This window comes from Gopherus flavomarginatus, chromosome 3, assembly GCF_025201925.1.
Source record: "Gopherus flavomarginatus isolate rGopFla2 chromosome 3, rGopFla2.mat.asm, whole genome shotgun sequence".
NCBI classification, from domain to species: Eukaryota; Metazoa; Chordata; order Testudines; family Testudinidae; genus Gopherus; species Gopherus flavomarginatus.
In genome coordinates, this window is record NC_066619.1 from 51,684,427 (window position 1) to 51,702,866 (window position 18,440).

The following is an 18,440-nucleotide window of genomic DNA, read 5'->3' on the forward strand; positions in this document are numbered from 1 at the left end:
CTGTAAGAAGTATGCTGTTTGCAGTGATGTAGGAAGTACCCACCTTGGTGCCCACTTCTGATACCATTGCCCTTGCCCCAATGCCATACGTTTCCTCCAGCACTGATATCTCTATCTTGGCACAGTAAGTGCATGCAAATGCCTGTTGGGATTAAAGGAAGGAGAGACAGAATCTCATTACAAAAAGGTAAAAGCAGAAGAGAACAATTGCTATTCTTCGTATTTCCTGACATATGAAGGTCTTGGAAATTCTCATATGGCACAGCTGTAATCTGGTTAAGTTCCTCTGTAGCCAGTGTATTGTCATCAACTAACTTGGGCCCCTCATTGATCTGAATGCTGGTAACCCTTTCGATCTCTGTTGACCTGAGTGGGAGTCTACCTTCCAAACTACTAGACCCTCTCCCCACTGCCTGCCATTTACTTTTCTGCGCCCTGACTCTGTTCTTGTAGCAAATTCTCTGGTCTCAATCTGGAACCATCTCAGAGACTTACAGCCCTTTTGGAAATGAACCTTTAAGGTCTCCTGTCTTGACCTTGATACTCTGCACATTTGCCCTTGCCTCAGATCCGGACATCATGGAAGTATCTCATGCAGGGCCCTGTTGAGTTCTGTATGTAGGGCCACATGAGGGACTTTGGTGGCAACATGACCAACTCTGGTACTGACCTGTGCGCTGGCACCTATACCCTCTTGTGGTGCTTCATTCATTTCCCCTCCTGATAAATGGACAGGTTCAGGAACTCTTGAGGAGGTGGCAAATGCTCTCGAGTTGCAGTTTCACCAGAGACATCTAATCCCCCATTTGACATATTGCGGATGCAGAGCAGGGAGAAGCTTGCTCTGCCTATCAGCTCTGGCTTTCTCAGTCCAGCCAAGGGTCTCTGGTTCTCTCCTTTCTTATCCCCACCTGTATCAAAGAAGACAGGATGTATCCCAGACTAGCTGAAGGACATACCTTTTTACTACAACACTTTTCATAATTCAAGACTCCCTGACAGATCCCAGGGAAAAACTGGTATAAACAAAGCAGTTCGGTAGACTAGTGGGCTTGATTCCTCATCGACCTATACCATGACCTTAGCTCATCTGAACATGAATGGTATGTTGTTTAAACACTAAATGTACAGACGAAATTGACCATCCCTTCTCCAATGCTCCAACAGTTTAATTGTGTGGAAAAAGGACAAAATCTTTAGGGGAGACGCTTTTCTCTCCCTTTTCCTGCCGTCACAGTCACCTTGGATGCTTCCAATCTGGGCTGGGTTGTGTATCAAAATACATGATCTAAGGAACACCTGGAGTCCAGACCCTCTATCAGAGTAATGGCACTCTGGGTAGTGTAATGGGCTATTAAAACCTTTTGTCCATTCCTGCAGCTATGTGTCACACAGGTGCTTGACAACACCATGGCCATATGTTAAATCAACAAGCAGGGAGGAGCACATTCTCAGCTCCTATCTGCAGAGGTGAGAAAACCGTAAGTGTAGTAGATCCAGAACCAAATCTTCCTGTACTGCTACTACTTGCTGGGAAAGTGAATGTGAAGGCAGACTTGCTCAGCAAGAGGATTCAGGATCCATGCAAGTGGCCCTTGAAACCAGTGGTGGCTATTGCAGTTTTTATGAATGGGGTCACCCAATAATAGATCTCTGAGTTGGAACAAAGCACCAAAGCATACTGCACAGGAGCACACAGACAAAAGCTCTTTCTCAGATGCATTTCTGCTGGTCTAGAGCCAACATCTTCTATATGCTTTCTGTTCCATTCCTCTGATGCCCAGGGTCATAAGGAAGATCAGGCTTGATTGAGCCAACTTTGTGACCTTGTCAGTACTGGTATCCAGGTCTTCTGCAGGTGGCCAGAGAATATCCATGCTTGCTGCCTGTGTCTCAATATTAAGGAGAGGGATTCTGCCACTCAACCTAGATACACTTCCCCTAGCAGTATGGAGGATAATCTGCATAATGAAATTCCTGTTCTTTGAGGATTCAGACCATCTTCTTACAATCCAGGAGGACTCCAGTCTAAAAAAATGCAAGTGAGTTTACTATCTGGGCCACTGAATAAAAGGTTTGCTCAGTCTTAGGCTGGGAACTCTGCTGTCTTACAGCATCTTCTGCACCTTTAAGTCTTGGGGTTATCCTTAACTTCTCTAAAGTTCCGTATGGCAGTAATATCTGCTCTGAAGTTACATTAAGGTCAAACCCATCTTTTCTCATCCTATACTTTCTAGGTTTCTTATGGTCATAGTAAATGCATTTTTCCCCATTTAAGGAGTGGCCACCTTCATGAGACCTAAAATCTTTCAAAGGCTTATAATTTGGCCAAATTTAAGTGCATTTTCATGGGAACAGCAAAAAGTGCATCCTCAACATAAAGGCAATCCCTCCTAAACTTCAAATTCCTGCTCCAAAGCATGAGGATGTAGAGCTTCTCAATGAGAGACGGTTATGGAAATGTATTTATATGAGAGGACAAAAATTTCCACCACAACCTCATTTTGAGAGATGGCTACACCATTTTTGCTGAAATGCAAAAATTTCAGCATGAGGCATACACCCAGCATGGAAAATTTCAGCTCAGATGGTTAGCTTGGTAATTATACTAGTAAGTAAAAATTGCCTGGCACTTCTCATTGTAAGACTATCTTAACTATAGGTGGCACTACCATATCCACGTAAAATGTTTAAACTAGATTTTGTTCTGACCCAGGTGTTCTGTGGTGTTTGTTGCAATCGGAAGTGTAAGCTGCAGTACACTGAAAAGGAAGCAAGAGTCTGTATTGGCTGTTACAAATCTATTAATAAAGGTAAAAAGTTGTGATCATGGTTTTATTTACTTATAATTACTACTTTCATCAAAGGAGAGAAGTTAAGCAAAATTGTTATTTTAGAACTGAAAGATGAATCTGTGTACCCAGGAGGAAGAATTTCCTTTCTAAGACAGTGATTGAAATGTTGATAAAATTTGCCTGTCTAGTAGATGTCAGTGACTTCAATCTTCCATCTTCATTCTCTGCCACAGCCACAGTAATTATGCATATACTCGATGGAAAAGCATAGGATTTCTAATGCAGGTAGAGTGCTGCTGTTTGGTTGGCTAGTGTAGAGTCTAAATTGCAAAAATACTGCATGTAATTCCTTTCCCAAGGCTGTGTGTATTGAGGCAAGCAACATTTTCAACCTTCTGTTTAGCTGAAGAAGTCTACATCAAATTTGTTCCCAAGACCGTGTCCCCCTAATCCACTCTGTTATGCCTCCATTTGTGTCATAAATGTTTGTCTAAATGGACTATGCAAGATTGTGCAGTCCTTTTGAGGAAGGTTAAATTGTGCAAAGATGTGACAGTATTGGGAACAAGGGTGACAAACTGAAGCCCTAATTTCTTGTATTGAAACATTTAACGAAGATAAAAGAGGAGTGCATTCCTGTTTTATCAACCGTGGTTTTTTCATCATGAATCAGATTAATTTCTTCCTTTTTGATTATCCCAGTTAAAGCTTGTTTTTACTTGTAATATTATCCTGCCTGTAATAGAGTTAAGCACCTAAATGTGTTTTGGTATTGAAACTCCACTATAGAGCCGTCTTTACCTTTCCCAATATGGAGAATATGGGATTTGTCAGTACTTCACAAACATTTTTCACAACTAAGCATGAAATCAAGCTAGTGTGATTTGTGATTAATAGATAGAAGAATATAGTATCACTACTTAAGTTGAGAAATCCTTAGTCTATTTTTTTTAGTCTCCATGAATATCCTTCTCCGTTTGATTACTGTTGTAAATTATGGGTTTCAGAGGGGTAGTCGTGTTAGTCTGTATCAGTAAAAACAACAAGGAGTCCTTGTGGCACCTTAGAGACTTAACAAATTTATTTGAGCATAAGCTTTTGTGCGCTCCAACCCACTTCATGAGATGCATGGAGTGAAAAATACAGTAGGCAGGTAAAAATAAAATACACAGCACATGAAAAGATGGGAGTTGCCTTACCAAGTGTGGGGTCAGTGCTAACAAAGCCAATTCAATCAGGGTGGATGTGGCCCATTCCCAACAGTTGATAAGAAGGGGTGAATATCAGCAGAGGGAAAATTACTTTTTGTAGTGCCCACAAAAGCTTATGCCCAAATAAATTTGGGTCTGTAAGGTGCCACAAGGACTCCTCATTGTTTTTGTTGTAAATGAGGTATGTGTAGTTGCAGGAATTGCATCGTTTTATGTATGGTCATTGCTGAAGCAAAAGGCTGTACAATGAGTGTCCATTTCTAGGTTTAGAAGAAAAACAGCAGACAGGAATATTTAATTTAAAATTTGAGGCAGCTGTAAACACTTAATACATGGCATGATCTTAAACACTAAGTGCATTTTTTCCTTTTAGCACAGGCATTTGAAAGGATGATGAGTCCAACTGGTCCCATCCCTAATTCGAGTATCTCCTCTGAATGTTGTTCTACTGTTCCACCTTTGCAGGAAGCTCAGACAGGTGGCACACCTAATTCTCCTTCATCTTCTGTTTTGTTACCTATTTCTGTACTTAAACAACCAGGTACTGATGGTAAGCTAAGTAATTTTGAGTTGCAATCTGTTATCTACATTTTCTAAGCTATTCAGCATATATTCTTTCAACACATACATAGAATAGATGGTTTTGCAGAATGGCTAGATTTCTTTAATTAATCCAGTGTAGCCATTCAGAAAAAAAGCTATGAGTTGAGAAGAAGGATGCTTTTGGGGTTAAGATACTGGACTGGGATTCAGAGAAACTTGCTTTCAATTCTGAGCTCTGCCATGGACTTGGGCTCCCTATGTGAGTTTGGATGAGTCACTCAATCTTTCTTAGTTCTTCATCTGTAAAATAGCTAAAGGAAGTATTACCCCTGTCTTGTCTAGTTTGGTTGTAAGCTTTTCAGGGTAGGGACTATATCTCACTGTGTCCAGTGTATAGCACAAGGGACTGTGATCTCAGATGGGGCCTCTAGATGCTACAGGAATATAAATAGTACTAAAACAAAGCAAGTAGTTGGGTTACAAAACATTCTCTGGCTAGAAGTGATAATGGATAAAGCACACCTTCATCTCATTTATATCAACTACATTTCTAATTTTTTTTCTGCTTACTACAAAAATGTCACTGATTAAAAGATTAGATGTACTTAGAGTATCTTTAAAACAAAAAGTGGTAGGTTATATGAATTGCTTTGTTGATAAACAGTTTGTCTTGTATCCATGATATGTTGCCATATTTCTTCTACTCCAGAGTTAGTTAGTTAAGTAAATAGCAGCCTGTTTTAACTAAATAGGAATTGATGCATTAACTATTGCTTGGTTACTTCTGTTGCTGGTGTGGGAATATCTTTGCCCACGGTTCTGCTTGACTGATTGGAGAGAATACCAGTTGTGTGTGTAGGGTGACTTCTTTGTTCCAGTAACTTTTACTACTTTTAAATCAGAAAATTCCCATGTTCTGGAGAAATATATGTAGAAAGATGCGTCACTTGCACTAAAAAAGTCCCTGAACTATAATTGTGGTTCATACTAAATCCAACATGCTTAATGTAAAATCTTAATTTGGAAAAAAGCCTGAAATTTTATACAGACCCTTTTGCTGCTGGAAAACTGTGGTAATACCAAATAAGTGTTCTGTTGGTGTGTTTTTTTTTTTTTTTTTTTTAAACCCATTTTAGGGCTGTGTACCAGAGAACAGAGGAGAGTCTGGTTTGCAGATGGTATTTTGCCTAATGGTGAAGTTGCAGACACAACAAAACTATCTTCTGGAGTCAAGAGGTCTTCGCAAGAGCTGAGTCCAGTAAGCCCTGACTTACCAGAGGTGCAAATGGTATATTCTCAAAAGTATACACGGATTCATGTTTTTCATAAATAAAAAGTTGATTGTCTTGAAACAGCTTTGCCCATTTAAGAATGACATTCTCATAAATGCAGTGTTACGTGGCTTTGACTCCTTTCTGGCCAGTTGGGTTGCATCAGTTTTAATCAACTTTTTCATTTGTACTTCAGTTATTTTCTAAAGAAAGATACATCCTCACTGGTTGATAGAACCATTAAAACATGTTGAATTACAACTAAATAGAACCTTTACGCTGGATTTGATACATCTTTTTTGCTATCTTGGAAGTTACATTGTAACTATATACTTATATTTAAGCAATTATATCGTTTAATGTTTTCAATTATTTGTAATTGTACACTTTTAGTGTGTGAGAACATTATGAATGATATGTTGCTTACTTAGGTAATTAACTTTTTTTGCTCATTATTTGTGTCAAGCTGCATTAGGATGGTAACTGGAATTTAATTAAACACAGAATAGCATACAAAACTTACTAAACAAAACAACCTTAAATGTTTTGGATACATAAACTTCTCTTGTCAAAACAAGTTTCATATTTTACAATTTAATGATTCATTAAAGGAATAGAGGGATTAACTGTAGTCAGTGAATTAAGCTGATTATTTCAGGTCATCCTGGGAAAATTTGCAAATATGCCTAAGTGAAAGTGATTGACTGGAGCGTAAGTTCTTACTCACCTAAGTCTCTTGAAAATGAGACAGCAGCCTCTTAAGTTACTTAGTTGTCCTGAAGGTTTTTAAAACCAGTAAATCTTATCCCCTCCTTCCTCATTTTTATTTATAGGTTTAGAGACAAGTTTTCCTGCTTTTTGAACTCCCAGTAGATTTCTCAACATTGACTGAATTAGTCCAAATGGAAAAGATTCTTTCTATGCCTACTTTTGTCAAAAGCTGGTTTAGCATTTCAGCAAACTCTGGTTCCAGGTGCTTAGTGACTTCCACCCGTTCAGTGGTGTGGCTTTTTAAAAAACATCATCAAGAAACATGTCTGCTTGAATGGTTTACCTCCAGCCCTGAAACTTACCATGGTTGGCATGATTGATGGATGATTATTAGGTACCTATGCCATAGCAGCATCTCCTTCAGGAGTTAGGCACGTACTCTAGGACTTTGGGTTGAAAATATTGGCAAGAAAATGAGGTGGAATTAATCTGTTTCTTCACTACCTGTAATTTAACTTTGTTGTTGGGTATTTCTTTCTGCAATATCTTTTGACGTTCTTTCCAAATTTCAGCAGCATCAGTAGCAATCTTTCTGCCGATTGTCCAAGGCAATGGAAATAGGTTTAGTATATTCAGCATATTGTCTGTCTACATTTTGCTTTTAGTCTGAAGTTGACTGCTTTCGTTGTGATAGTTCCATCTGTTTTGTCATGAATTCCTTCACAATTTATCAGAATAGTCTAGTTCTTAATAAATAGCTCAAAAGAGTCAACCACTCTTACATCATCATTCCATCATACATATTGGGGGAGAATTAGTTTGGATCCTTCAGCTCTTTTCAGTAAAGCTGAAGTGAAGTGTGTTGTTATGGAAGGATCTTGCAGTTTCAACATTTTCCTTTTATTCCTGGAGTTGTTCTTAAGTCTTTGGCTAAAAGATACATTAAATGAGCACAGCTTTTTTATATAATAAAATATGGTTTCCTTCATTATCTTCTTCTTCTAGATTTCTTCTCATCCTTGCTATATTCGAAGCATTATCTGTGACAAAACTACACTCTTGACACTTCAATTTGTTATAGCTTTTACAGTTTTCTTTTAAGTAGTCTGCTGTATGGGCATTTCCTGATATATCAATTGTTTCTGTAAAATAGGCAATGCCATCTTCCATTGTCCCACAAGCACATATTACTGGATCATTGTGTATATTGCTCCATCCATCAAGACTTAGATTAACAAATTTCCCATCAATGTTTTCTGCACACTGATCAATTTCCTTCTCATACACTACATCCAGCAACATCCCAACAATGTCTGTTCTGCTAGGTGGAGTGTAGTCTGGTCATACTGACATGGTTCAGTCATTGAAATGCTTGTTCTGAACAAGATGAAAGGAGAATTTGTTGCATAAATGAACTGAACAATCTAGAGCCTTGCTGGAATTTGCTGGTGCTGAATACAATAGTTGATGATGAAGAAGAAGAAAATCTCTCTCTTTTATTAACAGGTCATTTACTGTTTGACATGTTTAGTTGGAGCACTGCTGGTGGTACCAGCCAATATTGCAGATGATGAATGTGAACATCCATCTTTATATTTAAACTTTGCTTTTAAACAGGAAATCTTCACCTAGAATGTCTGATTACATTGAGCAATAAAAAAATCATTCCAGAAGTCCAGCAGTAATAGTAAAAAATTAATTGATAAATACTCCCATAACAAACTAATTAAACCAATTACATTATGAGCAGACAGTTTGAAATTTGTAACTAAGTAATCCACCCAAAACACAAATTTATGACAATAATCTAAGTTGTCATTTACTAGCATATTAACACATTGTAGGGAGTCCATAAGAATGGTACCAAAATAAGTTGAGTAACCAGTTGATACGTATTGCTCAGACATGTCCACTCATCATCTTCAAGGTCATTGCCTTCTGAGGAGTGTTTTTCATAGTGTTTCGTTCTGTTAACCAGGCCTTACATCTCTTTATTGCACTGTTTACATTTGGCACATGTTCCTTTTTTATCCAGATCAGAGGTTTCTGAATTTTTGAAAATATTCCCAAATAGGGTTTTTTTTGTTTTTTGTTTTGTTTGTTTTTAACAATATGCAGCCATGACAGTTTTTTCCTCCAGTTCCCGGGTGTGTAAATACTAAAGGCTGCATTTCAAAGAATATTGTCTCTTCTTCTCACAGTGTCCTGCTTTCACACTAGTGTTGCTCCTTTCTGGTTCACACCCTGCTCCTTCTCCTTTGTTAACTAACTACCTGAACCCTCAGAAAAACAAAAAAACTAACAGTACAAGATTTCTGCTTATGTAATCTGCATGCCTTTTGCATTGCAGTATTTTGTTTTAGAGACCGAGGGGAATTTCTGTTTTGTGTACACGTGCAAGGAGCCAGAGCAAGGCCATTTGCTTGAAGTGCTCAGAAGCAAGGTCAGGTAGTTACTGGGCAGATCAGTGTTTTTCCGTGAGCTGGAGAGTAAGTTTCCATGGTGGGTGCAGTAATAAATATTCGTAAGTTGAGAACTGAGCCAGTCAGAACTCGGGTAGAGAGAAACTATAAAATAGGAGTATGAGACTAGCTAGGTGAGCTCAGTGGATGATCCTGATGAGATGCATGATGATGATTCCTGGAATCAGAGGTTGGGTCCCAGCACTTGTGATGACTTTGCCAGTCTCTTTCACCCACTAGCACAACCCCTGGGCCCCCGACAGGATCAAGCTCTTAAGGTGGTACATTACTTACTGTGCTATATTTATAAAGCTTGGCCTCAAAAGTTAGTTTTTCCCTGCTGCTTTCTGTGTAGCCAGTGTTATTGATAGAGCTCATGGATTCAACATACTTACTTTTTATTTAATGCTTAAGAGATTATAAGTCGATTAAGTCTTAAGTAGGGCTGTTGATTAATCGCAGTTAACTCTCAATTAACTCAAAATTAATCACAGTTTTAATTGCACTGTTAAACAATAGAATACCAATTGAAATTTAGTTAATATTTTTGGATGTTTTTGTACATTTTCAAATATATTAATTTCAGTTACAACACAGAATACAAAGTGTTGTATTATTACAAATATTTGTACTGTAAAAATGATAAACAAAAGAAATAATATTTTTCAGTTCACCTCATACAAATATTGTAATGCAGTATTTTTATTGTGAAAGTGCAACTTACAAATATAGATTTTTATTTTGTTACATAACTGCACTTAAAAACAAAACAATGTAAAACTTTAGAGCCTACTCAGTCCTACTTCTTATTCAGGCAGTTGCTAAGACTAACAAGTTTGTTTACATTTATGGAAGATAAAGCTGCCAACTTATTTAAAACGTCACCTGAAATTGAGACAGGCATTCGCATGGCACTTTTCTTGTCGGCATTGCAAGGTATTTATGTGCCAGATATGCTAAACACTCATATGCCCCTTCCTGTTTCGGCCACCATTCCAGAGGGCATGCTTCCATGCTGATGACTCTTGTTTTAAAAAAAAAAAAATGCGTTAATTAAGTTTTGCCTGAATTCATTGGGGGAGAATATTATGTCTCCTGCTCTGTTTTACCTGCGTTCTGACATGTATTTCATGTTATAGCAGTCTTGGATGATGACCAGGCACATGTTGTTCATTTTAAGAACACTTTCACTGCAGATTTGACAAAACGCAAAGAAGGTACCAGTGTGAGATTTCTAAAGATAGCTACAGCACTTCACCCAAGGTTTAAGAATCTGAAGTGCTTTCCAAAATCTGAGAGGGACGAGGTGTGGAGCATGCTTTCAGAAGTCTTAAAAGAGCAACACTCTGATGCGGAAACTACAGAACCCAAACCACCAAAAAAGAATATCAACCTTCTGCTGGTGGCATCTGACTCAGATGATGAAAATGGACCTCCGTCAGTCCGCACTGTTTTGGATTGTTATCAAGCAGAACCCATCATCCGCATGGACACATGTCTTCTGGAAGGGTGGTTGAAGCATGAAGGGACATATGAATCTTCAGTGCATCTGGCACGTAAATATCTTGCGATGTGGGCTACAACAGTGCCATGCGAATGCCTGTTCTCATTTTCAGGTGACGCTGTAAACAAGAAGCGGACAGCATTATCTTCTGCAAATGTAAACAAACTTGTTTGTCTGAGTGAGTGGCTGAGCATGAAGTAGGACTGACTGACTGGACTTGTAGGCTCTAAAGTTTTTGTACATTGTTTTGTGTTTGAATGCAGTTATTTTTTTGTACATAATTCTACATTTGTAAGTGAAACTTTCATGATAGAGATTGCATTATGATACTTATATGAGGTGAAACGAAAAATACTATTTCTGTTTTTTTACAGCACAAATATTTGTAATCAAAGTAAATAAAGTGAGCAGTGTACACTTTGTATTGTGTTGTAATTGAAATCAATATATTTGAAAACGTAGAAAACATCCAAAAATATTTAAATACATGGTATTCTATTATAGTTCAACAGTAATTAAAGATTGTTTTTGTTTTTTTAATCACTTGACAGCCCTAGTCTTAACATTTTTTTTATTAAATTCAGCTTTAATCTTAAACAGGTTTATTTTTTTAAACACATTATTATAATTAATCAAAATCCAGGTTAAATAAAAAAATCTCATTTTATTTTAAATTATCCTTTTTTAAATCCACCCTGCTTTCTGGAGAGGCTTTTGGGTAGCTGTTCAGTGTTTATGTTGAAGTTGTAGACTAGGCCACATTTAAACAGAAACCATGCGGATAAGAGTGTGTTCAGTGTATTGTCTCCATTGAAACTTTAAAATTATGTAGTTAAATGTTATGTAGAAAATGTTATGACTCCAGTTCTTCTGCATAGTATTAAAGTAATTGTTTTTGGCTATAAATATTTCTGTCTTTTTGGAGTTCTGAAGTCTGTCTTTATTAACATGTTGACAGTAAAAGTTCCCATTATTTTTTTTAAATATCATATAAAAAATTGGTTCTGTCTTTAAAAACTAACCTGGTTCTGCCAGGATTCGCTTAATGCCCCGGTGCACCAAGTTAGAATTGAAAATAATCTGACTTTCAAACTGATGTTCAAATCAATAATCTGATGTTCAAACTGAATAGAAAGGTGAGGGTGTTTTTGGGAGGTGAGGTATTTTGTATGGTGCACTCACATGCCTTATTTTTATGGTGGTGTGGCACAGGCAGGAGCCGGTCTTTTGATTGTTCCTGCTGGGAGTGAGAGAGGCTCCTGACTTTCCATCCCTTCCTGCCCTGCCATATCATACCAACACTTTTTTTTTCTTTATAATTCAAAAAATGTTCTTATTACTTGCATTGAAATTGTGTCCCATTGTGCCAGCTGTTTTACAAAGAAGTGGTCTTTTCCAAAAAGCTTATAGTTCAAGAGAGCTAGAGAGACGGCAGGAGTGGGATACAACTTGATATATTCAATTGTTGTATAAATTTGCAAATTTAAAACACAAGGAAGCAGTTATCCTCATCTGCTCAGGAAATAACAAGCCCTTAGGAAATAATTTTTTGGTGTTCAGTTTTCTGTGTGTGTATTTCCAGTACCAGTGCTTAAAACAATGGCACTTCTGTCACAACTCAGTGCACGCTGGGAAACTGCCAATTCCAGGAGAGCTGCATTGATGAAATGGAAAAAGAAGGGAGGAGGGAAATGCCTGGGGTGATGGTGTGGGATTTTAGTTTTACTTTAGTCATATGGGAAAAAACTGATGTCCTTTTTGTGCTGCTTCGTATCTCCACACCCTGTCAGCTTTACATAATTCACTGAGGGGTCAGCATAGATGTGACACCTAGAGTAAGAATGAGCAGTACTATTAAATGCTGGAGTAAGCTGTTATTAGTAAATCATGTAAAGATAACTGTCTGCAGATATTTCAGGTCCAAATTATGGCAAATTACAGTATTCAGGAGCCTTGCAAAATAAAGTTATACTGGTAACTCGGTCTAGTTGTTCGTGGTCCACGTGGCTAGTAATGTAATCCTTGATTGTGTTGTGTCTACAGAGTGTCTCATAGTCGAAAATAGATGCTCCATTTTTAGGTATGAATTATGATAGAACAGGTAAATATCAGACTAAATATTATGTTAATTATTTTAGACTCAGATATATTTACCTGTTCTGTAATATATATTAAAGATGCAAAAGTGCTGTAATTTTCAGAGATGTGGCTTGCTTTCTGTTTTAGGAAAATATCCCCTAAGATTCTCTATATGACTGTATACCCTCTTTGTTGGCTGCTTTTGCATTTGAAACACTAATACAGGAGAATACTAGTGCTGTTCAGGGATGGTGAATAACAAATCTAATCAACAGTCTATTTTGTTTCTCATAGGTTGCAAGTCCGGTAGATGACCTCTGTGTAACTGATGTAAAACCAAAGGATGAAACTCTAGTTACTGCAGGAACTGAGAAATTCCATTGTTCCTTACATGTTGCTCCAGATGATGACCAGTTGCCCACTACAGGGAAAACTGAGATGTTGCATAGTCCTGACTCTGTAATTCCAGCTGCTGATGAATTACCTTTTATTACAAAAGTTGAGAAGTCTCCAAGTCTTGGCACAGTTAACCAAACTAATGATGATTCACCTGTTAGTCCTTCAGACTACAGAATGCTATGTGGTATTGGAAACTGTGTTAGCAAAGAGTTCAGCCTTATTCCTGATGATGATGGACTGCCACCACTCTTACTTGCAACTGGAGAAAAAGGAAAAGGTAAAATTTGGACTGGGGAATACTAGTGTTTACTGGATGCAAGCTTTCTAAAAATATATGGCTCTTCATGTATACACTGTGACATTCCAGAAGCCAAATTAACATTGTTTTAAAATGCACATTATTTTGGATCCAGCTTGGGAGCTGAACTTGCACTTATATGAACTTGTATATTATGAAAAAAACCATGAGCATAACCGCAACAGTATCAATTAGTATTGGAGCCCAAGTATGTTTGCATATGAAGCATAGTACTGGTGCATAAGTTGCAGACCACATATAGTGTTAAGGAGTTTATTAGTACTATTTAGCGTGAACTCTTACACTCTCAGTTTAACTCCAGTCTCATTATTCAGGTTCCTTTATTTGGTACACAGCAAAGTTACCTTAATATGATGGGATTCAAGCATAGGGAGCGGGTATAGGGCATACCACACATCCAAAGTTACACAGCAAACCTCTTCCTTCCTTTCTGTCTGTCTGTCTTCTTACTATACATTGTAGGAGCCAATCACAAAATATGTAATGCGAAGTGATGAAGCCAGTCCCTGTACAGCATGCACAGTTCATGCATGACTTACTGTTTATCTCATCAGGCTTATCTTATCCATTGTTATCTTGTCCACAAATGGTTCCCGGGAGGTTGCCCCTTATCTTAGCTAGTACAGACATTTCTGTTTCCACTCTGCTGATCTATTTACCTCTCTAATCCTGTCTCCCAAGAAATGAGGCCTCACCCGTGTTCAGTCACTCATGACAAACCAGACATACGTTTAGCAAGCTAATCGTGGCCCTGAAGCTCCTGGCAAAATGCCAATATATTCCTGGGTGCTGTACATTATACATAACTTCACAACATACTACTGTTTTACTTTGTTTATGTGATATGGTCTAGTCATCTTTAAACAAGTGACGTTGCTGTTCATTGGCTGCTGTATGTCTGCCTTAGGTTCAAGATAATGTGTTTTTAGCAGTTTCCTTAAATAGAAAGATGGAAGTTTCAGGTACCGTATTTCATACATTGTAGTTTGTAATGTCTTTTATAGATAGAGAGGAAATGGATATTGGCTGGTATGGAATTAATCCAGACCTTATCTTCTTTAGATCCTTTGGTGGAAGAACACCCATCTCATCAGCAGGTCACCTTGCTTCTTGCAGAAGGAGGACCTAATCCATTAACATTTATCCTAAATGCAAACCTCCTTGTGAATGTCAAGTTAGTATCTTGTAAGTAGGTAATGTACATTGTTTCCTTTTATTTACGTATGTTCCAGGTTCATTATGTTTGAAATGTGTAAACACTAAATTCACCGATCTTGGTGGTTGAGCAGATAAAATTCAAACATTTTCACAATTGTAATATGTATGCTGTCTTATTTTATCCAATCTGTAAATTTAAGGTTTTTAAAATAATTTTTTCAGTGTGCTTCAAAGCAACTTTTAACCCTTTTTGTAATTTATGTACCTACTTGATCGTTATATCCTTTGTAGGACAAATGCAGGGCTGTATTCACCGTAACAATATCTTTCATTGGGAAGGAATAAGAATACTCTTATAAGAATGTTTTCCCCAGAAATGTGTGCTGCATTTTTGATGCATACTGTACACAGATTTCATACTTATTTGTGTACGGTGCTGTCTAATTGGAATTTTTTTATCTGTAGATTTGAATAAAGCTTTGGAGATCCTGCTGTGTAAATAATGAAAGGATGCTACTGTTCATTTTATAGCAACTTAAGATATCTGTTTAAAAGATTTGGGAGTTGTGATGGAGAGTCAGCTGAACATGAGCTTCTAGTGTGGCGCTGTGGCCAAAAGAGCTAATGTGAACCTGGGCCTCTTGAGTAAGAATGGAGAGGTTATTTTACATCTGTATTTGGACCTGGTGTAACTGTTGCTGGAATACTGCTGAGTTCCAGTGTCCACAATTCAAGAACAATGATAACTTGGAGAGAGATCAGAAAAGAACCACAAGAATGATTAAGGGATTAGAAAGTATGCCTTATAGTGCCTCTCAAGGAGCTCAATTTATGTAGCTTAGCAAAGATAGAGTTCAGGGTGACTTAAAATATAGTCTGTAAATACCTATGTATAGAACAAATTTTTAATAATATGGGCTTTCCAATCTAGCATAAAAATATATAACATGATCCAACGGCTGGAAGTTGAAGCTAGACAAATTCAGACTGGAAGTAAGGCAAATTTTTAACAGTAAGAGTAATAAACCATTGGAACAACTTGCCAAGGGTTGTGGTAGATTCTCTATCACTGACAATTTTTAAATCCAGATTGGATGTTTTTCTGAGACAGATACTCTAGGAATTATTTTGGGGAAGTTCTATGGCCTGTGTTACACAGGAGGTCAGACTAGTTTATCACAATGGTTCCTTCTGGCCTTTTTATTTAAAATTGACTGAGTTTTTGATGTCTTTTCATTAGTCACTTAAACAGAAATAAGCGTGGCACCTGCACATGCTGCAAATGTGCAACATACTTATTTATGCAAGAGGATATGATTAATGAAGATGTATTACTTATTTTGCTCAAAGAGACAAGCCTGTGCCTGGGGTTCCATAATGAAGTTTGCCTTTGCAATTAAAACTTTCTTTAATCAGCACCTTGATTCAGTGAGGAAGCAAGCGTGTAAGGTTCCTTCAGAATCTCTATCCTATCAGATTTTTTTTTTATGCCCATTATTGAACCATCTTCTCCAGTGTTTTTCATTTATGGTGTTTTCCCCCTGGGTCTCTAGACAATATGGCCTGAGAAGAGTGTCCCTGTGAGAGTTACTCTCTCGTGCGTTTGGTTATCCAGTGCCTTCTGAAATTTCAGTTTAAAAAAAAAAAATTGTAGACAGCAATATTGCAGTGGTCTGATTTAAAGGGATAGAGGACCACAGATTATTAATTCCAATTTCTAATATCTTTGATTCCAAGACTGAGTATCATATATGTGAATTTTAAAAAAGTATTTTTTCTTATCACTTAGATTCTTCAGAAAAGTGCTGGTACTTCTCAACAAATGGATTACATAGCTTGGGTCAGGCAGAAATTATCATTATGTTGCTATGTTTGCCAAATGAAGATGCTATTCCTAAAGAAATCTTCACGTTGTTTGTTGACATATATAAGGATGCAGTGAAAGGTATGGAGTTTTAATTTGTAGCTTTAAGATTAGTGTCTTATTGCTGACTTTAACAAAAAGCAGGAAATAAATGGTGTTGCGTTCTTAGAGGGTTCCTACCAATTTTGTTTGAAAGTTCTCAGTGCTCATAACTATTTCCTCAGATTCTGTCAAAGCGATACAGGGGATTTAATTTAGGAATGTGTCCCTTTTTTTGGTATTAGATCGCCTATAAACTGCCTCATTGCATTTTTGACTTATCCTCTTTTTTTTTTTCCCTAATACTTTGGTATGATGGGTCATAGGTGTAAATCCTTTGTGCCCTGATTCTGGAAGACAGGTGCTGTCCTGAATAGAGTTAGGCACGTGCTTAAATGTATTCTTGAATTAGAGCGTAATTTGCCAAAGTTAACTAATTGTATGTACATAGACTTGCCCAACAGAATTTTTGTGAAGTGTTAATTGTTTTGTAAATTAGTTTCATTAAAAAGATCTGTCTGAGTTGAAAAAGGTGTCTTTGAAACTGGGTTCTATTCACTTATGAAGGGATAGAATAAAATGCAATACCATGTCAATAGTACCAAAACTGCTACAAATATTGTCTCGAACATTTGGCTTCTAAAAACGGCAATTTTTTAATGTGCAAGTACTTCAGTAATGCATTGTACAAAACTATAAAGGACTTCAGTAGAGATGTGAGGCAGAGGTCTGTATCCTGTTATCCTGAAAAGCTGCAATATGGACCCTGTTACTTCAAAAATGCACAAGAGAGACAATGTTCACATAATAATGGGTGGATTTCTTCCAGGTACCAACATGTGTAAGAATTCATACTTAACATGTTTGTTTGTTTGTTTGTTTATGGTGAAGATTTTAACTATATTTCTCTTTCACCAGGAAAATATATAGGAAACTTGGAAAATTTTACCTTCACTGAAAGCTTTCTTGGTAGCAAGGATCATGGAGGATTCCTGTTTGTTGCACCAACTTTTCAGAAACTTGACAATCTCCTGTTACCAAATAATCCTTTCCTTTGTGGCATTCTCATTCAGAAACTGGAAATACCATGGGCAAAGGTTTTTCCAATTCGCTTAATGTTGAGATTGGGAGCAGAATACGGGGGTGAGTTTTAACACTAAGTGTGCATGATCAGACCCAATCCTGTAAAGACTTATGCACATGTTTAACTTTATGCACTGTGAATGCCATTGCTTTCCAAAATTAAATACAAGCGTGTTTCTTCAAAGGCTGGGGACTTAAATTTGTACTTTGTACATCAAACCTGTTTGTTTAAAAAAAAAAGAAAGGGTTCAAACTCTGTGCTGCTGGACACCTCTTGAAACACTATCAACTTCATCAGGGTAGATGTGTGTAAATGGTAGCATTTGACCATCAAATATTGTGTCAATGTTCCTCCCCCACTCTGACTTTAGGGTACAGATATCGGGACCTGCATGGACACTTCTAAGCTTAATTACTAGCTTAGATCTGGTAACACTGCCACCAACCAGAAATTTCAGTGTCTGGAACACTTCCTTTCCCCCAAAAACCTTCCCCTCCCTGGGCAGCCTTGAGAGGCTTTTTCACCAGGAACTTGGTGAAAACCGATCCAATCCCTTGGATCTTAACACAAGGAGAACTTAACCATTCCCCCTCCCTCCTTTCCCCCACCAATTCCTGGTGAGTCCAGATCCAATCCCCTTGGATCTTAAAATGAGGAAAAATCAATCAGGTTCTTAAAAAGAAAGATAAAAATCATCTCTGTAAAATCAGGATGCAAAATAACTTTACAGGGTAATCAGATTCATATAGCCCAGAGGAATCCCGTCTAGCCTTAGGTTCAAAGTTACAGCAAACAGAGGTAAAATCCTTTCAGCAAAAGGGAACATTTACAAGTTGAGAAAACAAAAATAAGACTAACACGCCTTGCCTGGCTGTTACTTGCAAGTTTGAAACCTGAGAGACGGATTCAGAAAGATTTGGAGAGCCTGGATTGACATCTGGTCCCTCTTAGTCCCAAGAGTGAACAACTCCCAAAACAAAGAGCACAAACAAAAGATTTCC

The 18,440-nt window shown here is 37.5% G+C and overlaps 1 protein-coding gene across 9 annotated transcripts in view; it reads left to right on the forward strand.

Annotated features, from left to right (window-relative positions):
* ZFYVE16 (zinc finger FYVE-type containing 16) overlaps positions 1 to 18,440 on the forward strand; it is a 55,495-nt gene that overhangs the window by 19,848 nt on the left and 17,207 nt on the right. For 7 of the 9 annotated variants that reach the window (XM_050946104.1, XM_050946110.1, XM_050946111.1 and 4 more), the window contains 7 exons: positions 2,717 to 2,813; positions 4,380 to 4,556; positions 5,686 to 5,828; positions 12,871 to 13,252; positions 14,357 to 14,479; positions 16,242 to 16,397; positions 17,274 to 17,498. In XM_050946104.1, coding sequence (XP_050802061.1) covers positions 2,717 to 2,813; positions 4,380 to 4,556; positions 5,686 to 5,828; positions 12,871 to 13,252; positions 14,357 to 14,479; positions 16,242 to 16,397; positions 17,274 to 17,498 — 1,303 coding nt within the window. The remainder of the gene's footprint in view (positions 1 to 2,716; positions 2,814 to 4,379; positions 4,557 to 5,685; positions 5,829 to 12,870; positions 13,253 to 14,356; positions 14,480 to 16,241; positions 16,398 to 17,273; positions 17,499 to 18,440) is intronic. The other 2 variants (XM_050946105.1, XM_050946106.1) reach the window with 2 other exon arrangements.